This window comes from Fringilla coelebs (assembly GCF_963513975.1).
Source record: "Fringilla coelebs genome assembly, chromosome: 3".
Taxonomy (NCBI): domain Eukaryota; kingdom Metazoa; phylum Chordata; class Aves; order Passeriformes; family Fringillidae; genus Fringilla; species Fringilla coelebs.
The window spans coordinates 68,549,872-68,573,264 of NC_140030.1; the positions used below are offsets into that span (position 1 = coordinate 68,549,872).

The 23,393-nt window shown below is 36.1% G+C and overlaps 1 protein-coding gene across 1 annotated transcript in view; it reads right to left on the reverse strand.

Annotated features, from left to right (window-relative positions):
• FMN2 (formin 2) overlaps positions 1 to 23,393 on the reverse strand; it is a gene marked incomplete at both ends in the record, with an annotated part of 159,221 nt that overhangs the window by 104,356 nt on the left and 31,472 nt on the right. The window contains 4 exons of the mRNA XM_084202637.1: positions 2,022 to 2,166; positions 3,205 to 4,922; positions 8,057 to 8,089; positions 20,573 to 20,634. Of these exons, the coding sequence (XP_084058763.1) occupies positions 2,022 to 2,166; positions 3,205 to 4,922; positions 8,057 to 8,089; positions 20,573 to 20,634 (1,958 nt within the window). The remainder of the gene's footprint in view (positions 1 to 2,021; positions 2,167 to 3,204; positions 4,923 to 8,056; positions 8,090 to 20,572; positions 20,635 to 23,393) is intronic.

Consider the following 23,393-nt stretch of genomic DNA (forward strand, 5'->3'; position numbering starts at 1 on the left):
AGTGTTTACTGCACTATAGATTAAGAGAATTCTAAAACAATGTCCTGCATTCCAAATTGCTGAGAGGGTGTATGTGGAATAAATTTGTGAAGCTGTTCTATTTCAATTGTCTTATGGCAATACTCTGAAAAGCCCTAACTGGATTCTCACACATGAGTATTTAACTTTGACATCTGCAATAAATGATAACTCTAACCAAAGTTCTAATGAAAGCCTGTTTATCTGTTTAGTCAATCTTTTATCCCCAGATACTACAATTCAACAAGCCAGACTTCTCTATTAGGCAATTTCTTTCTATATTTGAGAGCAGCACATTTGTTTGATTATCAGAGGAAGAGAAACAGAATTATCTTCTGTGAATTAAGGTGGCTCACAGGAATGTTTGTCCTAGGTGACAGCGACTACGTGATTGCCTTAAACTTCTATGTGGAAATTTCTATCAGAAAAAACTTGTTCTCTTCTAAGAAGTTTAAAACAATCAGTCATTTTAATTTAGCTTTCACTACATTTTTTTTTCCTTACTGACAACAGATCTAAATTTATGGCATCACAAGAAAAATAAATATTTAGTATTAAAATCCACATCTAATGTTTATTCATAATCACTGTCTGTCTTTAAGCTCTTTTTGTTACAGGAGCAAACAGCCATGATTTCCACTCTGTTGGGAGATTTTCATCACCAAATGTTATGAAATTTTCAGCAACACACAGCATCAGTTTTGCATTCCTTTTTTTACTTAAACAACTATGATAGTAATTGAGCTAAGAATAACCATTAAAAACCAGCTTTTTCTAGAAGGAGGAAAGAGGAGCAAAGGTCTTGCACTTTGGAGATTTACTGCAAGACAGTAAGACAGCAATGGGATCTTACATTTCCTCCCATCCCAGTTAGTACAGCCTAGTGCAGCACAGTGGTACATGTATTTGCACTATCCTTTCCATCCATCCATCGCCTTGGGATAATCATCCTACCTTCATCACCAGTTCTTTTGCCTGCTGCAAGTTGCCAGCACAGTAAAGCACCTGACCAAAATGTGTCTATGGGGGCAAGATCTCCGGAACCAAGAGGTGGAGAGCTAATAGGTCATATTCAGATATAAGGTCCAGTGAATAGAGATTTTAAAGAATCCCACTTTGTATTCCACATTGGAATAAAGTCTTGTACAGCACTAACCTGTATCTCAAAAGATCTGCCTAGCTTTGAATTGAGTACAGGAACATGAAACCAAGATAAAACAAGAACTTTAATGGCTTTTTAGGAGCCTACATAAGACCATCCCCCTTCTCTGACCTGAAAGTTTAATTGAAAATTACTTAACATACCACCACAATTTGATTTTTGCACAGACACCAAGAAGATTACAGCCAAATAGTCACATAAACATTCAGATCAAATTATTTTACTCTGGGGTTTAAACATTTTAAAGTATTCTTCCCATTTTTATTATTGAACACCATTCTGTCTCAAGAAAGCAGTTTGATTAATGTTGGATTTTTCCCAGCTGTGCTTGTCATTTATTGTCTATATAAACTTCATATTCTTTATATACATAAACACAACACAAACCTAAAACCATTCTGATTGGTATAACACTAAGAATTAGATTCTGAAGCATAATTTTTCTCTGAAGTCATGGTACTTCATATGCAACTCATTATTTAATGTATAAGATTAATCAGAATAATATATATACTATGCCTTGCACATCTGCAGTCAATTTCAAAGCATCATATATGCATCTAATTATTTTAGTAATATTTTTGTTAAGGTGGATAAAGCAAAGATATTTTAAAGAAAATACATTACTTGAAAAGTAATTTATGAAAAAAGAAATCGTCAGCCTTTAATACGTGCAGCTTTGAAATACATCCTACATTCTCTCCTTCTCTCATTTTTCTATAGTGTGTATTTATATATGGTAACAATTCCACACCAGACATAATTCATCTCAGCTGCATGCAAAAATCTGTCTTTATGTAAAAACAGCCTAGAAAATATCTGAAATTAAATGAGTACTCACTTGTTTAGTCTTTGTTTTTGTAATGGTGTCCGAAATGGGTTTCTTCCTCTCTTTAACAGCTGTTTTAGAAAACAGTTCTTCAAACTCATGATAATCTATGGAAGGCTCTTCAATTTTTTCCCACACAAGTGAAGCACTAGAATCTCTAAAGTTAAGCAAAAGACCTATGTAGGGCAATGTCAAACTAAATAAGGTCATAAATGGAGGAATAAAAAAAAATAAAATAGCAGCAATTTATAAGTTGTTGCCTAAATTCTACTAGCAGCATTTTGATAAAAACTACTGTTGATTCTTCCTCATACTTCTGGGTTTTCTTCTTTTTTCATGTGATACTGTCAGGCTTATTTATATTCACCCACTCTACATGCCGATGAATAAAAATAGGCTGCATATAGGCTATAAAATGTACAGACATGGACAGGAAGAGAAGTAGAAATAGACAGTTATTTACTGACCACCTGTACAACAGTGGCAAGAACTTCAGAAGAAAGAATAAATTCATCATTAAATAACAGCAGATGGGTTTTATAATTACTATTCAGAGATATAAGAAAAATATTTTTAAGGAAACTTTTTTCACGACCAGCCTTTTACAAAAACCCCCAAAACTGTCAACAATTGAAACCAAGTCATATCAAAGTAAGGGCTACCAGAATCCCTTCATGCAAATAAACTGCAGATTGAATCTGAGTCTGTTGAGGTACAAGGTGAAAAAAAAAAGTATTTCAAGGTCACTGAGGAAAGGAAAGAGAAGGATAGAATGTGTTCAGCACAGATTCATCTAGAAGGAAGACACTACCTTGCAAACTGCTCCAGAGAGAGACCAATGCTACCTTTAAATTTGAGGGGAATCACAAATATGACGTTTTGAAAAACGTTTCACAGAACACTTGGTGGCACATCATCACCCCTGAATCTCTTATCCACATGTGATATGTAGCCCCAAAGAGCACTGAAAATGCTACCATCAAAGAGCTTCCGTGTGCAAATAACTTTTGCAGCACGCTTTAAAGAAAATGAGCACCCACTATGATAGTTACATATCCAACTACACATAAAATCCTGCTTGCACCCATGTTCTCTCAAAAACCTACCTAGCAGGAAAGACTTTTGCTAATGATAAACAATACTATTGAGACAGCCATAAAGCAAAACCACCACTCTACATAACTCTATCACTTACCTTTTACTGTGGAGCTGAATTCTTGTCCAGTAAAGAGGCTTCATTGGCCGAGAAGGCTCTATTACATGTTTCCTGCTCCCTTTCTCCTGATTCATCCCCATGGCAAATAAACCAGATGGTAATGGAGGAGGAAGAAAACCACAGCCCTGTGGGACTGCTGGGTAGCTGCTGCCCTGGACTAATGCTGGAAGGGGTGGTGCACTTCCAGGCAATGGTGGTGGGGCTGGAGGAGGCATCCCCAACCCAGGCAATGGAGGGGGTGGTGGAGGGACAGCAGCACCAGGCAGAGGTGGTGGAGGGGGCACAGCTGAACCTGGAAGAGGTGGTGGAGGGGGCACAGCTGAACCTGGAAGAGGTGGTGGAGGGGGCACAGCTACACCAGGCAGAGGTGGTGGAGGAGGTGGAGGGGGCACAGCTACACCAGGCAGAGGTGGTGGAGGGGGTGGAGGGGGCACAGCTACACCAGGCAGAGGTGGTGGAGGGGGTGGAGGGGGCACAGCTACACCAGGCAGAGGTGGTGGAGGGGGCACAGCTGAACCTGGAAGAGGTGGAGGAGGGGGTACAGCTGCACCAGGCAAAGGTGGTGGTGGAGGAGGAGGTGGTGGAATGACCCCTCCAGGCAGAGGTGGGGGAGGTGGTGGCAGTCCTGCTCCAGGAAGCAGCGGTGCTAGGGGTGGCAATCCCAGGCCGGGCAGAGGAGGAGGTGGAGGAGGGACACCAGCTCCAGGTAAAGGTGGTGGTGGTGGAGGGGGAGGTGGGATACCCCAACCAGGCAGAGGAGATGGGACTCCTGCCCCAGGCAAAGGTGGTGGTGGAGGTGGTGGAGGGAATCCAGGACATGGAAGGAGGGGAGCTGGAGGCAGCGTTGGTATCTCCCCACTTGGCAAGTGTGGAGGAGGAGGGAGAGGTGACATCGTGGCACCTGGGAAAGAGCGGTCCTGGTCTGTCGCTACTGAGACAGCAGAAGAAGGGAGTCCTGAGCCAGGTAGAGGTGGTGGCAGTGGTAATCCTGCCACAGACACGGGAGTAACAAGGGAATGGCCGTGTGCTCCAGACAGGGGGGCAGCCTGCTCAGTTGCTGGCAGTGATGGGGGAATGCTACATGTGGGCTCTGGGGGCAAGGAAGGGAGATGTTCACTGCAAGTTACATCTACAGTACTTAGAGGCTGATGGGAAACTGTCATTTCAGTCTCTCCTTCAAATGCAAGGGACAAATCGGCTTTGGGTCCTGGAAGAGGTGATTGCGGTATACTCTGTACCGATTGGCTTGCATCCAGTGGCACTGAGATTAGCTTCGGCGACAGAATTAAGGAGATTTCAGAACAAAATGTGGGCTGTAGTTCTAGAGCTGGCAAGTTCTGAGTAGGCCCTTCACTTTTGCCCCCTTGTAAGGGCGGTGGTGGGGGTGGCTGTGGCAGTGCACTGGCTGAAGGCATTGTATGTGTTAAATAATCCTCTGTTGGTGACGTTTGTACAGATCTCGCCTGTGACACAGTCCTGGGTGTGGTCTCCTCTTCATTCCTTTGAAGAGTCACACTGCTGAGTTCCCCAGAGTCTGCATGTGCGTGCCCGTTTTCCTGCTCCCTCCCAGCAGTCTGTACCTCTGCAGCAGGAAATTGTTTCTCTAGTTCTGCAATTTTTGTCCTCAGATCCTCAATAGTTTGCTCAAGTTGTTGGATGACGCTGGCACGCTCCTCAGATTTCACCTCAAAAGCATCCTTTCAAAGAAAACAAATAATAAGCTCAAACAAGGATAACATTCATCACCATATAAAAATTAAATTTAGATCAAGAATATTAGATCAAGAGGTTCAAAAATAAGCTAGTTAAGTCAAGGCTTTAAAAAGTGAGGAATCATTTTGGCTAAATACATTTTAAGTGGAAGAAGACAGTTTAGGAGAATTACTTACTTATATATGACAATACCTTTGTCAGTACAAGGATATGTACTTTTAGACTGTGATTACACTTGTCAAAGGCAAAAATCAGCAGCAACCCCTCCCTCCCTGCAAATACCCTGACTGAGAAAACAACCAACCGCTGAGCACAAGTATTGCAAGCATTTGCCTACACGTGGATATGAAGACATTGTGGTGGGAGAGCTCAGCATTACTTGAATTCTGTTAATTGGAAAAAATGTTAAGTTTTTCTTTAAAGGGATCACCATGAGCAGCAGACTCAGCATAGTATTGAATGCTGCATTTCTATATGCACCTTAATGATGCAACACAGATCAGGAATGCAGAACATTACAAATGCTATCTTTTGGAAAACAGATAAATCTCAGAACAGAAAAAGTATGCTTTTCTCCAGCCAGCATTACTAGGAAAGAAAAGAAGCAAGAAAAACTAAGAGAGAATTTTCATCCTACCCCAAATTGATAACACCTCTGCCAAGAGACAGATTGTGATAGGAAAGATTCCTGCCTAGAATAATTATTCTGTAATTGACAGGTTTCACATTTTTTCTCTCTTTCACTAAAGCATCTCATCGTGCTTAATGTAGATTGAGTAGAGGAACCATTAACCTTAAAGGCACAGTAATTCTTACAATTTTAAGGAAATACTTGTGACAAACTGTACGAAAGATAATGGATTTGTGCTTTCATCCAAACCTGCCAATAGAAGTAATCTTGTCCAAAAATAGCCATTTATGCTTATTCAGGATTAATGAACAGGAGACAGACTTGACCTTACAACAAAAAAATTTCCTAAAAAATCAATTATTTTCTAGCTGCATACATTTACATATTAGTACTCTTGTTTCCTCTTTGAATTTAAATATTAGCCAGCACTTCAAGCATTTAATTGGTCACGCAAGAGGTTTCATGAGTGGTTACAGCAAAACTTGTTTAAGTGCCTTTTTATTTCTTTTTACCAAATCATATGCATCTCAGATGAGACCATAGGCTTGCTTAATAGGAAATATTTCAAATATTCAAATTATAGATTTTGTAAAGAAGCCTACAAATAAACATACAATACTTGATATACCAATTGCCTTGATTTGTTTCAGGGAAACATTTTTCTCATCTATTGACACATGAAAGTATTAAAAATATTTTTTTTCTGGAAAAGAAAGTTATAACTTCCAGCTGGGGATTGTTAATAAAATTTAATGTTCAATAATACTTCAAAAATATTTCTGCACAGAATCAGTTTTCAGATATAAAATTTCAATTTCTTATTTTTCTTAGAATTTCTTAGTTGTCCTAAAGCAATCCCAGAAGTAAAACAGCAACAGCATTTAAACCAATAATTGCTCGATTTTGAAGTACCCTTATCAAAAAACTTACAATCTCTTAGATTGTGTGACCTGTCTGGAACAGCAGTTTGAACCAAAGGTTGTGTATTACAACTAGGTCTCCCTGCCACAGGCTGACAAAAAATGTAAAACAGAGAGAGGAAAGTGAAAAAATGAATAGTGAAGGAATTAACACAGACAGTATCATAAGAAGGAAAAGAGCTGAGAAAGACATTTCCATTACAAATTACTCATGGTGCTTCAGTCCCTCCAGTTTCCTTTAATAACTCAATACTTCATAGCCACAACAGTTTTACTGAAGAATTTCCTAATAAAGGAGGAATACAATATTGTTTATCCCTTTGTTTCATCTGCTCTTATCCCCCTACCAGTCACCTGAAAATACAATAAGGCGGATCAGTTCTTCAAAAGGCAACACTATCAAAGGAAATGTGTTGCTAGGATTATTAAGGCCACACACCAGTTTTCAGCTGAGACCAAATCCAGTTTCCCCAGACTGTAATTCTCCTAAGCTCCCATTTTATACTGTAAGAACACTCCACAAGGGTTTTATAGGAGATACAGTAAATTCATTTCTGCCATAAACAAACTGCAGCCAACAGGATTAGGCACAATATTCAGTGGCTCTGAAGAGATTTGCCTTAAAAATGGCAGATCTCAGAACAGTTCAATGTTTTTAAAACTCTTCAACTTGGGAGATTAGACTCAACTTTTAACCAGAAAAAAAAGTAATTCTTAAATACTGTAATTCCACGTTAGCTGCGGGAAAAACCTAGAATCCACTCTTATACAAGACAATTTACCCTGCAGATAATGAAGTTTCTTTCAAGACAAGAACTATTTTATTAAGTTTTTTTAAAAATGAGCTTTGCAGTGAGATGAATTAGCAGTTCAGACAAGAAACAAAAATGTCCTGATGAATTAGAGGGGCTGTTTAGCCATGCCCTAAGAAGCAGCATTTCTGCTATCCTCGAGATATAGCATTTCAAACAAGCTGGTGATTTCCTATCATGTTATACCTAACAATCACCAACATATCCAGGTTTTCATAGAAACAGCATTAGTATGAACAAACAAGACTTTGATGTGAATGAAGAGATATTTATCCAGAGGATATGATGTACTTGAGTTTGTTTGGTCTAAAAAACAAGGAAACCAAAAGCAAAACAAAACACAGACCCAGTATTTATGTGTTTCAGTAATTATTTTAGACAGACATATTTTTCATTTAGACTTTTAAGATGCCCTCAGAGCAGTTTAATTGGATTTTTGCCTTTGTCCTAGTTTAAAGTTGACCTCTAGATATGAAAGGGCTTATCAGACAAGAAGGAAATCAAAACTATATAAATCCAATCGGAAATAAAAAATTCTGCTATTTCCTAAGAGAATAAGCAGGAGAACACTTAATTTTTCATACATGTAAAAGATGGTCAAAAGCTGTTGACAAGGACCAGAAGACTAAGATAAAAAACCCATGCACACATAATGAAAAGAAGCTTCATTTTCAATCCGGGGGACAATTCCACAGCAGAAACCTATGGGGTTTAAAAGAGATTTGAGGAAATTCTGTCTTGCCTAGAGTTCTTACCCAGGACCCAGGTACTGTGGAACAGTCTTCTTTCTGTAAAGAAAGAAAGAAAGGTGGAAGCTTAACCCTTGCTTTATCCTGGTGGCTTGAGTATGAAAGAGTGAGCAGGAAAAAACATTTCAGAGGTGTGTGGCTACAGAACAATGCCCAGCATTTCTCAAAGAGGCTGTACTTGTTCCATGTGCAATGAGTTGGATGCTCAATCTGGGACCGATCTCTTTGGGTTGCACTGATAGGATTGTTTGTACATGGATCTGGAAATATTTGCTTTGCTGGCTAAAGGTTGTACACTTGGATCTGCACATGTACATTACATAGAATTCATTCCAATCCTGTCATGTTTTCCACATGTGCCTTTCAGATGTCCAGCATAAAGCTGATCTGTATAGATAGAACATGCCCAGGATCTTCAAACATGTAAAAGACCAGAGTGCAGCTACCTCCTTCTTCAGAGTTGACAACCTAGTTTGTTGGATGAGTGACTGAAACCTATAAACTCTTCTATAAGTAAATTTTCAGGCAGAAAAAAAAAAACCCTCATCTGTAAAAGTTAGCCCTAGTCTATGTGTATATAGACATAGGTATATGTGTGCCTGTATACTTGTCAATATCTTTCTAATTCAGCTTTCACTCACTTTTATGCTTTATGAACAGCCATAAATTATCTTAAAAAAAAATAAACATAATGACAGTTATTTTTGGTAATTTTGGCATATTTGAAAAATAAAGGCATATTATAGCTTTGTTTTAGAACTTAACGCCTTATACTATTACAAGTCAAAAAGTTGCATCAGCAGTTTGATAATTTTCAGCAATTTGTTACTTAGAGTCATGAAATTTCCTCTCTGGATGGAATTTATATTTAGATGATAGGATTATATTTGCTTTGATTTATCTTTTTTTTTTTTTTGCAAAAACACTTGACTTTTTAGTTTTCCTAGATCACAATTCCCGAATCAGAGTCTATGCTGCTACCTAGTTGCAAGAACACACAGGAAACAGAAGCACACAGTTAAACAGAATTAAGATGGCAAAATAAGGCCCCTTAGGTCTTCTAATAAGTGTGCCTGGGAGCACTTGGAGGTACTAGCAATGCACAGGAACTTGGAAGGATGCTCTTTCCAACTGCTCTTTAATAAAGGCTGCTTTTCTACGCGAAGTGAAACGTTTTTGAACGCGCACGCTCACCGAATGGCACAAAGTAGAGCCACAGTAAGAATTTAATTCAGTCAGAGAAATGTGATCTCTATTCAGGTTTCTCTCTTTAAAGCTGTCTCATTTTCAAAGCTACTTCTTGCAACTGCAGATCAACCTTAAGAAAAGGAGACACAACATTTAACAGGCATTTTTAGTGCTACAGTAATTGGCAAATGACAAGTACTGGTGGAGACTTGATTTGCATTCAAACAAAATAGCATCCATCTAATTAATTCTCACATTTCACTTAATCTCAAGGCTCATTGCAGCATTTTATTTTTACAGCAGTAGAAATTGAGTCAAAAGTTGGCAAACTTGCCAACAGCATCAGGAAGAATTGCTGAAGGAGCAGAATTAGTATTGAATACGAGTTTCTTCCTCAGACTACCTGATTAAACCTTTTTGAATGAAGCTTATCCTATTCTGAAGTTGCACATATGGCAACGAGGGGTACACTTTTTCACACTAGTCCATCTTTCTTCCTACAACCACAGGGAAGTGATGCTCCCCAGTATAACAATGAACAAGCAAGCCCTGGAACAAAACCAGTGTTGGGCATTGCCCTGTCTGAAGTAATAAAACTTATTTGGTAAGTGTGAGCTACTCCCACTCTGTGACACATTGCAACAAATGGATTACACCAGCCTGCACAAGGCTGCCAATGGATTAGTTAGCTCTTCCTGTCCTGAAGAGCTGGGACATGTCTAATCAACCTAGTGGTTTTGTCACACCTATCATGTGTGACAAAAATACCTCAAACCATTACATGCAGAGATCAATAATTATTGAAATTCAGATAGTTCAAATAAACTAACACAGAATCAACAGGGAACATACACCTTTGAAGAAAGATGCATGCATTGCAAATGCTGACTTGGAGAGCTGGAAGACAGAGGAAAAAAGAGCTTAGATTCTTGAAGTTTCAGTTCCTAAACACTTCAAATTCCTTATCCCTGAGCTAAGCATATTCAGAGGATAAGATCTCAGTTCTTTACATTACCCATTTAAATAAACAATCACCTTGAGATACATCAAAGATTGAAAGAATTTTCTCTCTTTAAGGTATAACTCCTAACTTAGTTGGAAAATAACCTTAGCTTATCCCCAGGTTTTACTATGATAGAAACCTCAAAAGAATTTTCATAGACTGAAGACAAGACAAAATAAAATCTCACAGAACCACTGACCACCCTAGGAGATGCACAGGAGTAGAGTTTAATTACTGTAGTACTATATAACATTACTTTAAACCTTCACAAATAACACTTGTGGAAGTTTAACCCTCACTTTATCCTGGTAGCTTGAGTATGAAAGAGTGACCAAGAAAAAAATACAGTGAGAAGTGTCTGGCTATAGAACAGTCCCCAGCATTTCTCAAATAGGCTGTGCATGTTCCATGTGCAATGAGCAATGTCCTGACTATCCAGGCTGAGAAACCAACCAAAAAGTCCCTCTTAAATTTTGAAGGTGTCTGTCCTGGCCTACATGAAATGTCATTACTAGGGAGGCATGAAGCAATACAGAAATAACTCAAACTTCAAAAGGGCTTTACTATCCACATAGCTTAATTTAGCTCTGAAATTCATTTAACTGTTCTATCACTCATCCAGCATAAAACAAGCATGTAAATGAGACTGAGTACTGAAAGAAAAGCTGAACATTATTAATTTTAATATAAAATTATGTTACCTGTTTTTGGTGTCTTTGATTTATTGTGCTGTGGATTGCAAAGAGACTGCTACTGCAGATGAAAAGATAACTAGAACCTAGCCACTTCCATCAGCAGCCTCTAAGCAAGAAGTACCTTAAAAGTTACAGATTTCCTTAAAATTTTAGATAAAAACTGTCTGGATTTATTTTCTCCTCAATACTAGATTGCTTGCTGAAATGCCTAACACATGAATAATTGCTTCCTTTCTTTGTCACCTGTGTTTTTTTTAAAGTATTTCAACTATGATACTAAAATGTTTGGGTAGTTTTCCCATGTATCCAGGCCAAGGCAACAATTAATCTCATTCTGTTAAAACATAAAATCTGGCATACCTTGGACATTACTGCATTGACATATTAGAGAAAGGTGTTGAACTTTTTCACACCAGACTTTTCAATTCCACTTGAAATTGTCCAGCAACCTGAAAAGCAGTCACTGTGAAAACTAATTCTATTATTATTTTGGTGCTCTTTATATGCATCAATTGTAAGCTTTTATGCTAGAAATAACAATAAGGATTCCAAGAGCCAAAATGTGAATGTTAATGGGAATGCCTTTTAAGCTCTAGTAGGGGAGGTCAAGAAAGGTAATGATTTTTCAGATGAACTTTGCCCCATCCTGATAAGCAACTGTGCAGAGTGTGATACTTCTGCATAGTACTTGCCCTTTTTGTCTAAGAGTTCAGCCAGACCACAAGATGGGAGGTTCACACATTGCTTTTGTCTTAAGCTTCCAACAGGGAATAAGCAGCAAAAAATATTCACCGTAAGAATAAATCTTTGTAGATACACTGAAGCACGAGCCTACTACTCTCAAGAGAAAAGGTTTGGAGAAATGGAAAGAGAGCTGCAAATGTATCCATGAACATGCTGAAGGCAGGGGCCTGAAAGTCTCTCAACTTCTTTAACTCTTTAAAAGTGTGAAAGATATATTAGAAACAAAGCTGTATCATTTTGAGTGAAAGAACTTTAAAAAAAGTCAATCAAAATCAAGTAATCAAAAATGAGCTTTTTGAGTATAGAGAAGTTAACTAGAATCTTTCTGGTATCATGAACATTTAAAAAAACCTCAATTTGTATATTGAGAAAAAGTTGAATAATCACAAAGAGCAATTACAGATTCTGGAATATGGAAGTTAGTTTTTATGAATAGTTTTGGGCTTGCTCTCTAAAGAATAAATATGAAGAAAAACAGGTATTCAAAATGCAGAAAAGGAAAAAAGTGATTTTACTGCTTTTGTTTATACCAACTTAAGATGAAAAATGTAATAACTTTTGATCTAAATGTAAGTAGAAGATAAACTGGTTAGTCTGTCTTGTATCCAAAGAGTAGAAATTATTCTCAGCCTTACTTTTAAGTTCTCATTTAGGTTTGGCAGTATATAATTGTTCATTTGTTTGTTTTTTAATTTATTAGGACATTTTGAAGTTAAATGAATACTTGTTCTTACTAAGAAAAGCATCTTATCTCCCTTCTACATAGAAAGTCCTGTAGAAAACCTCAGGATTTACACCACTAAAAGGTAGCACCTGATATTTACTGCCAAGAGAAATATAAGAGGAACTCAAAAGAGTTCTCACTTTTGTGTGGAGGAGGTCTCTCAAATAATTTAAGTCCACTTGCCAAATGAAATGTCCTGCTAGGAATGTTACAAGAAGTTTTCTTTCACATACTGATATGTACACACATACAGAGACACACATACACTTTTTCAAACTGCTTTCCTGTATTTCATGTAATTTCTTCATCTGTTCCCTTCAATTTCTGTGGAATTCTTTTTTTAAAAAGCTTGAAATGCAAATAGTATATTACCAAAAATATTCTACATAATCCAAGTATAGGATGTTATCATTGAACAAACAAAATCTGTTTTCACTAGTCTCCAAAAGATGGAAGAAATTTCATAAGTAAATAATGGAACTTACAGTACAAATTGTATTTTGGTATAAAAGGAGTTTATAGATTTTCATCTGAAATAGGAGTACTGGTTTAGGGAATTTAAGAAAAAAACCCCTTTATTTTAATAATTAATGAATACAGCTCATAAATTTTGCTCTAACCAGGAATTCATAGATGGCAAAAGTGCTACCTCAAATTTATCTATTTTTATGAGCAAGAATGGTGAGGAGTCAGAGGAAAAGAGAGTAAACAATTTAAACAGAATTTTTAATAAGCATATAGCTATCATGCATTTGCATTCACTGCTCCCTAAGGGAAGTTAAAGTAGTCTGTTATTATTTTACAAGAAACTCACTTTAAAAGGCAAGAGAAGAAATATAACAATGCTTAGAATCAAACACATACATAGAAAAATAATTCTTTCTGTGCAATCCCTATCCCATAGTTCTCCTTTTTCAGGAAGTGAAAAGTCTCTCACATTATAGTCAAGGATTTAAAGCATTGCCAAAATTCTTGTTAAAATAAATTATTTTCTCAGTTTTCATCTCGTTCTCCTTTTCCTCACATCAATTATTGCCCAAACCCTAACACTGGTGCTGCACATCCAGGAATTTGTACCTAAAATGGCAAAAAACCCCATCTTTGTCTAAGTATAAAGCATAGTCAAAACAAAAAGAGAAGAATGCCCATTATGATTAAAGGATGCAAAAATCTACATGATTACTGTTTTTGCTATTATTATTAATATACATTCTCATAAAATCTGTGATGAAGCTGTGAAATGAGATTAATCATAAGAACTTGACCCACAGTTTCTTAAGAATTTTAATCAATGCCTGAAAGGACTTGAATAAGGAGTAACTCACAGAAAATACAGGTTTTTACAGAACACATTTTCATCTCTTTTAGCTGTTACCAAAGCAATGCATCAGAAACAGAGCAAGACTTACCATTTTACCACTGACTAAGCAAAGCAGGAAATACATACTACCATTACCTCATACCCATGCTCAGAGATGAGCAAAGTCCTGAGAAAAACCACCAAACATCAAAGCTAACCTTGCTTGGAGGAGGGCGTTAGTGGAAAAGAGTTTGTACATCATGACCTCCTAATATTCCACTCAACACTGAACCGTGCTATGATTTTTATGTGTTTCAGATCTATGATATGTGGCTGTCTCAATCAAAGTGGAAAAAGAGAATAAAGAATCTTTGAAACTAAAATGAGCACAGAAGTAAAACTTCATCTTGACATTCACATTAAGAACACAGATTAAAGAAATTTTAGTCTCACCATGACTAGGAGGAAGAGTGCAAAAATGGGTTATTGTAACTCCACTGAAAATAATAAAATGTATTGTTTCTTTTAAAAAGGCAAACACTGCCTCCAAGCAAAATAACAGAAGTCTATCCAAGTATTGTGAAGTCTGGATATAATACAAAACACTAATATTTGTTCTGAGAATTAACTGCTTACATTTTTCTACCACACAGGCATGACATTCTATACTCCTGTTTGTTCATTTAAATATGCAGTCTGTGATTTATAATCTATGCTTTTGTCAATTAATTATGTCCGACACAGTTTTTTCCCTTTTGTTTTTTTAAACTTCTGCCTCATCAGAACTAAACAGAAAATGGGTTCATGATTGTGGTTGAAGAAACAAATTTCATCTTCAACAGGATATTGACCTCTTTTATTTAAATGATAGTAATTAATTGATAATTTTTTAATTATCAGTTCAAAGGCAGTCATCCAGAAGGCTGGTAGACCAAACCAAGTGTTTTCATTTCACTGGTTTAAAAAAAAAAAAAAACAACTAACTAACAAAAACAAGAGTGACACAGCAGTGCTTTCTAAATATTTAGCATTTTGAAGGGTTGGGAAAGTAGAGGATCTGCTTTGAGAGATGCTCAGATTGCTAAATCTTGGTTAGATTAAACAGAGCAAGTGTATGCACATTCTAAAGGCTAAGTTATTAATTACCAGAAAGCCACTCCTTTGACTGGGACAAAAGAAAAAAAAATAATTCCCGCTGTAGGGCGTCTGCAGGACCGCCGGGGAGTGACTCGCAAGTGCCTTGCAATCCATTCAAAAATACTTAGCTGCCATCTAGTGGCTGAGTAGGCAGACTTCTTTAGGGCGTCTTTCAGACTGTCTAAATAAGTACTTCTGCCCTCGTTTCTGATCTTTCTATTTGTCTTCTCATCCTCCTTTCACGGCCAAAGAAACCGCACCAGTATCAGATGACAGTATTTAATTACTAAATGGCTACTAGCCATGTGGGAAGCAGCACAGACTGCAACAGTCTCTGTTTAAACTATATTAAGGTCTAAACTCAGAGAAACTAATTTCATATTTCAGAAAGTTTAGCTAATTTACCTGCTACAGTTTTAGGAAATAAAACATCTATTTGTGCTTTTAAGGCTTTCTGAAAACAAACCAAAAAATGAACCTGAAAATGGCAGCACGTTTAAACTGAAAAGTAACTTCCAATATTAGAAATCTAAGAGTTCCATCAATAAAACTTGAAACTTCTGCATAAAAATTATGTTTCATGAACATAAAATACTTGATTTGCACTTAACTTGTCCTGGAGTTCCACAAAGTCAAATTCCCCTTTACTGCCTAAGCAAAACACTCTGCATTTCAGCAGTTCCGATGACTCTGGCAGTAAAGGCTCCTGCCAGGTTTGTATCACCTCGTTTCCTACAAACTTTGTTTCCTTTCTGTGTGATTCTGATAAAACGTCATTTACTCTGAATGCTAACAAGAAAACACCATCTATCTACATTGCTTCCTGAAATTCAATTGCTTAAAGCTAAGCTACCCCACTTCTAACGCTGGACCTACAATTAAAATGTAAGTTCCTCCACATCACACATTACAAATCTGGCTTTACATTTTGCAAGATAACCCCTAGAGAAATACCTCTGATTTTTTTAAACTTTCGTTAAACTTTTTGTTTTCTGAAATTTGGGTATGCTGGTATGATTTTGCAGAAAGTTTACATTGGTACAGTTCTTAAAAGAAGATATGCAATTCTATATACTATCAGTTGATTCATAGGGAAATATCAAAAAATATTCACTTCTGTCATAATCTTTTATTTCCTCAATGAGACAACTGTATATAGTCGATCCTTTTGAATATGTCACACATTTTTTGGCTGATTTTTTTTTTACCCAAGTACGTAACTTATTTTTCCCTGCTGAAATCTACGACTCTGGCAGTCATATGTTTGTAGGAAAAGAATTGTTTTAGAGTAACTGTTCATTGCTTCCTCAAGCCTGCTCTTCCCCCTTACAAAAATGAACCTGTCAAAAAGCAAAAGGATGGAAGGGGAATGATACTTCTTCTCGGGTTTTTTCTTAATAAATATCTCAAAAAAGAACATGCAGAATCAGGCAGTGTTAAAAATACCACAGCTACAGAGCTGCTTGTAAGCCAACAAAGAAGAAGGGTTCCCAATTTTCTTCAGGTTTCTGTTGAAGCCAATGGTTCACTAGTCTTGTTTATAGTTGGTCTATGTGCTAATGAAAACAGAGTAATACCAAAATAAAACAGGTTTGATACCAGACTATAAGTGTCATAACAGTAAGGCAAGTTTATAAAATCTCACCTTTTTAAAAATTCTTTTTGTATTTCACTGTTTGAGACTAATCTTTCGTCTACCTTTTTTATCTTACCTTCACCTATAAAGAATAATCTCTGAAATTTCTTTTAAGAGAGAGTTTTGGGCAGCATGCATGTTTCTGAGACAAATTCTAGTGGTGACATTTTATAATAATGAAAAGTAAATTCCAGTCCCACCCATGTTTTATACTTTTTAAACAGACTGATTATGTATTTATCTTCAAGGATTTCAGAACCTTTTTTCTTGTATTACCAAGTGTCAAAATTGGAGCATTTCCAATCTCACTAAGCTATTGCCCTAAGGAATTACAATAAGTCATAGTCAAAAACAGCATAAGAACAAAGGTCCCTACTGAGAGAGGAGTTACCAGTAAACTGGGGTGGTTTGGAATATTCTAAAAATACACTCCATGACTCTGTTTTTATAAAGCAGAATTATCTTCAAGATGGCAAAAGCTGGCTTGCAAGTTATTTTTTTTAAGATTGGCATTGTTTCCCTATGATATTGCTGGAAAGCAGGCTAATAGATTATGCAGTAGAAACCCGTCTTCAGCACCTCAGAACTGCCAAAATTTTGTCTGACTTTTAGTACCAGTGGAAGTACTTGGAATTCCAAAAGGGCATATCATTTTGGTTGAGGATTTATTTTTGGGTAAAATGTAGTGAACCAAACCAAACTAAGAAACATTATGAGCATAAGAATTTTTTGATGACAAGCTTTTCTGATGTAAATAGGGTTTAAATAGTGTAAACTATCTTATAACCAAACTGCTATAGACTGCAACAGTCTTGCAAAACCTCCTCTCCTGAGGTGGGATTACAGGGACCAGGCACGAAGTGGCATAAAGTATTTATTATATCTGGATGCTGACAACTAAATAAATGTAAAAAGGGCTTTGTTTTTAAAATTGTGTGAGAAAATACAGAATAGACTCTGATCACAAATGATCAAACATAGAAATTTAAAATAATTTTATAATTTGGTGTATAGAACAATGCTTTTAAGTGCCTTTCAAACAACTTTAGGTTTCTGACTCTGTAGTGTCCCACTAGTAACCAAAGCCCAGTTTACATGTACTCATCCTAAAATTAAAGGATTCTTTTTTTACTTCAACTTTTTGCTAAGAATCTATTTTTACCTACCATGTAAACAAAATCAAGCTACTCTGAAAAGTAAGTTAAAACATAAGGAAAAGTGTGAGCATAGTACAAAAGATCAGGGGTACAAACAGAACAGAAATTGGCTCTTGCGCAAAGCACAGCTGTCAAATTTAAAGATCAGGGTTGAAGCTGGAGTTTCTAAATTAGGCCACTCAATTTTTCTCTTCTTCTTTCACTAAAGGAGTTAAGGCTAACAAAACATTCTCTGTTCGTACTGGGAAGACTAAGCAGACAATGTTGCTATTTGGCATTTCAAAACCAGGACTTGAAATGGCTGCCAACCTTTCTTACTTTTCCACTGCCTAACAATTCCTGTATTAAAAGCAAGCACACCCCCCACATCCTTGTTTTTGTAGCTGTAATTTAGAAAAATTAGATATTTTAGACTCAAAAAAACCACTCTTAAAAAAGGTCCAGAAATTATGCTGTAAAATATTCAGATTATATATAATATTGTAAAGATAAGGAAATGGAGAGGATACATATAAAGAAGTTCCTTCAAGTGACAACAAAGTATGCAATCCAGGTTGTATTACTTGTGCCTTTAAAGTTAATCTGAGTCTTTTTTGTTAATTGCTTATCATAGCTGAGATAATTTATCAGCACATCATGTTACAACTGTGTTCTGGCCAATAATCATCAATTATATTAGTAGTATGTGGGAAATGTGTTTTCCCAGAGAAAGGAGAGGGAAGAAGTCTGTAAAAAGACTTATTTGATCAATTCAAATTTTAAACCAGAGCTCTTTCATTTATGTATGAAAAGAAAAAGAGAAAAAAAATCACCTACTAGGCTAACTTCAGCCAATGCTTTCTTCTTTCAGAAATTAAAACTTCAGACACCACACAAGAGGATAGATCTCTAATAGAAACATGTTCATCATTTAAAAAATGTACAGATAACACAAATAATTATCTGATTGCAGTACAGAATTTACCGACAAACATGATGGCCATGCTGCTTTCTAGATGTTTTTATAGATTGATGTAGTTAAACACTAATAGATAGGTAGAATATGCTTGACTGCTTGGGACACTACAGAAATAATTTAAACACATGACAACATTTTATCCACATACATTTCCTCAACAGAAAAAAAAAAACCTCCACCCTGATTTTTGAAATAAACCAGAATGATGATGACATAATACAGAAAAAACTTGAGATGACTTTCTGCAAGTGAGGTGATCCTGTTAGTCCTGCAGGTCATTGATGAATAATAGTTTAGAATGGAAGAAGTTCATGTTACTGCCATAAGGGATAACCACAGAGTAAGAGGAATGGGTATCTCCTAAACACTAGCAAATGGAATTCAGGCATTGGACAACATACTAGGCTAGGTTTTAAAAATAAAGAAAAGCTCCTAACCACAAGAAAATGCCATTCAAGTGCTCATGCAGTGCTCAAGAGCTCCTGGTTTTAAACTTCATTCTCATAGGAATTCTCATAATACTTTTTTTTTAATAGGTAACATAACTACATATTCATAAACCTATTTCAATTAATTACACTTCCAATAAGAAAACCATTTGTATAGGTCAATTCTTGAAATGAATTATAATACCAGAGACTGGTTAAATATGCTCCTTACATGCAATAACTTCCTGGAAGTATAGGGAAAAAGTGCTTTTCAATAATTAATAATAGAAACCATTGTTAGGGAAACCTGGGTGACTGGAATACAAAAATATCATGAGAAAAATATATTTTAGGTTAAACTTAAAATACTGGAATGAAGAATTAGTTTGTAATATTGTTTTAATTAATGAGCTGCAGTTTTTAAATGTTCCATATTATGAAGTTAGAAGAATTTCTATAACCAACTAGAGGAATCCTTTAAAGTTGTTTGGCAAGGCAAGCCATAAAGTTAGTACACATACTCTCCCCACCCATGGCTCACAAAATGTGATCAAGCCCAAAGGAAATTTTGCATGTCTAATCATCAGAAGTATGTATTTAACTTCACATTCCTTATTTTTCCCTGAAAAGCAAATTACTGACCATTTTCACAAATGCTGCTTGATACAGTGATACTTGAATTGTCCTGTCACTAACACAAAAAGCCTCAAAACAAATAACAAAACCCAAAAAAATGCCCCTTAAACCCGACAACAAAACACCCAGCAAACCAAGAGAAACAAAAAACACCCCATAAAAAAACCCCAAAACATACCCAAAGGGGGAAACAAGGGAAACAAGCTGTGAAACAGAGGAGGAAGAAAAGAGATTCCAAGAGCTTTTGGTCACTGCTTGTTTCAAACCAAGATTTCAGAACTTAGCCTTCCTTCTAATGACTTCCAGAACAAGTAAATAGTGTTATGCACATGTAAGATGAGTCTGTTCCCTGTTGAGGAAACAGAATTTGAAGTTTCTCAGCCCCATTAAACTGCACCACCTTTAATGATGAATAGAAGAACATGTATGGTGACATGCTAAAAAATGAGATAGACTGTGTTTCTGTGGCATAAGTCCAACCCAGACTTTCTCCACTGTCCCAGTATTACGTTATCTCCTTTTTAAGTCCACTGTGACCTCTAAACCTGTTCACATAATACCAGTGCTGTAAGCCTGAGGAGAGACTCAGAAAAAAATCCCTGTCACTATTACTTACACACACTTTTATAGATTAGCTATTATAATAAGATATTTTATAACTATTCCTTACTAATGCCATCAGAGGGTTAACTTACTTTTGAGTGGATAACAACATTTTGTAAGAATCACCTTAGGCAGGCAGGAACTTTCAATCCTTACACGTGAATACACTATGGAGCATATAAAACACCCTCACTTTGGAATTTTTTCATGCAGAACATTTAGTGTACAAAACTATTTCAAGAGTATCTGAAAAGAACTACTGTGTTTTGCCCTCTTTAAAAAAAATGATCAAACATTTCTGTTAGATTCTTACCTGTGCCCGCTGAACACCACCTATGCACTGCTTCTCTGTTTCTAGGACTGTAGATTTCAACTCTGAATTTGAAAAGAAGATACAGATTTTAAAATTCTATAAATAAAACAAATTCACTGATCTTTTGAAATACACATTAAGAAATTCATGAAAGGAGCGTAAAGTTAAAAAGAAAAGAGTGTTAACTGTCCCACTTTCCAAATCATCCCAAAATTACCTGTCCTTAAAATGGATGACTCTTGCCAACTACATTTTCCTTTCTTCCACTACCACAGAAATTTGAAAACTCCACAATGACATAGGTAATAATATCAGTCTTAAAAATAGAGCAAAACATAAGACACAGCTCCACAGCTAGATCCTATTTCTTACTTTAAAACCAGATTACTTTTCAGACCTTAAAGAACCACACTGTGTCTCAGTTTCCTTGCCCGATATGAAATAATCAGAAAAAGGAAAACAAACAAGCAAACAACTCCACAGCAGCTACACAGTGGAAAGATCTTTAATCAGTTTAGGAGCTACAGCTAATGATGCCTCTTTACTGATCATAGCCCAGTTATTTACACATAACAAGTATAGAAGTATTTTTATCTGCACTTGCCCAGAGACTATATGCATGGCATCTTTTCTATATGTTTAAAGGTACCACTATTCAACAGGGAAATCTCTTGACCATTTGCAGAAAGAGTGAAACAGCTGTGAAGCAGAGCTTCTGGATTCATAATTTTTGGACATTTGGTCTCCTCACAACTTTCTGACAATCCAGCTGTTGGGAAGTGAGAAATACAAGGAAGAAGTTTCATTGCAAGTGTGAGTTATGTCACAAGGCTTGAAAATTAACAATCCACAACTTTTTTACCTGGATGTGGATAAGCTGTACCTGGCAAGAAATAACTAATCATTTAGATTTTAGATTTTTCTGTGTTTGAAAGAAATGTTAGTATCTGTTTGATCATTGCTCACAACAGATTTATTCTATGCTGTTTTTTAGTATTAGACATGCAGCCACAACTCTGAATGTTTTCTGCCATCCAAATTAGCACAACTACCTCCCATACATAAAAGTGCTTAAGAAAATAAGACCAGACTGCTCCTATGAATTGGTCAATATTAAACAATTTGACAGAATTTTCTAGCTTATTTTTACCTAAGAAAAGTTATCTTTCTAAAAAGGATTCTAAATATAAGCTGAAGATACGGTGAGCAGTTAACTTTAAGGTTAGTCAGACAAAATTTGGAAATAAAATCTACTTCCAGCAAACCAACTCTTTTTGTACAGAAAAGGAAAAAAAAAAACAAACCAAACACTACCACCACAGTTAGGAAAAAAAGATTTGGGAAAAGAGTGCTGTATGGGAAATGAAACCTTTCCTTTAAAGCAAATCAAACAAATTTTTTTTTTGTTTGGGTTTTTTTTCTGGTTGTTTTTTTTTTTTTTTTTTTAAATATACTTTTTTTTTAGGACACTAACTTGGATTTCAGGTAAACCCAGACCGATATTTAGTGGTCTGAGATTGTTTCATTTTGCAGAAGTTGCATAATCTTTGCATGCCTTCACAAGTGGTTAAACAGCCCCATGGGAGATGGGATGACTGGGCTCTAGTGCCTGCTAACTTGCCTTTTCCTGTATGTCAAATTGAGCAGTGTCATGAGCAAAGAATTAAAATAATTGAATTTCAATACCCTGTTGAGTTTAGATTCAGGCAATGTGCTGAGATGTGATAATGGTGGAGTGTAATGCCATAAGAAGACACAGGAAGAGATTTGGGTGTTCAAATAGAAAAGTAGTCCCATACACATTGATCTTACTGTTGATATTGACTCATTTTGTCCAAGACCTTAACTGAATCCAGAACTTGAAAATGCTTTTCACATAAGTATTTGCTGACTTGAACCCAATTTCATATTAGGCACTTCCAAATGTCTGTTTTTAAATAAATAACCAACCTAAAAAATCAGTAAACAACAATAATTAACCTGACAAAACCCATGCCCCAAAACCCCCAACCACTCTAAGAGCCCTTTTCACACATCCAGCAATGCTTCACATGATACAGAGCATACAGGAGCACTATTAAATACAAACTATACTAACCAGATGATTAACTCCCTTGAAGAATTTTGTCTCTTGCCTTACTTAAAGCTTGAAGGCCTACTATCTTTTCTAATGCTAATGAATACAGTAAAAATAAAGATTCTATAAAAACATCATGTTGCATCCTCTCTCAATCAACGCTTTTGTCTAAAACACGTTTTTGTTCATGAGCTATTGTTTCTAATGTTAATTTCTTTAATCCAGACAGCAATAATTATATATAAAACAAAATACATCTATCCTGCACATAATAATTTAAATCTTTTTTAAAAAATATTTGTTTCCTACACACTAGAAAGATGTAATACACAAAATAATTTAGTTAAAATTTCGAGGAAGATGTTTATCCTTGGGTTTCATATCACTCACCTTTAGGTTCTTCCAAATGGCAAGCATGTGAACAATTAAAGAAAGTTAAATTATTCATCTGCCTGAGTTGTATTCAAAAGAATTATAACCTTTTCTTTTCCTCCATGTCCTACATTGAAAAATCACACCAAAATTTCAATAAATAAATCTTTAGAACTACTTATATTAAACTTAGAAAAATGCCCAGTACATAATTTTTCACTTCATTTCTAGCTCTAGTTCTTAATCCTTTGGCAGGTTTTTTTGAGAAGGCACTAGCTGAAATAAGGAGCAGACAAGTTCTGTACATGTTACATCCATGTAGTAGGTGTAATAAACAGAAAAACATAGGATAGAAACAAATCACATACAAAA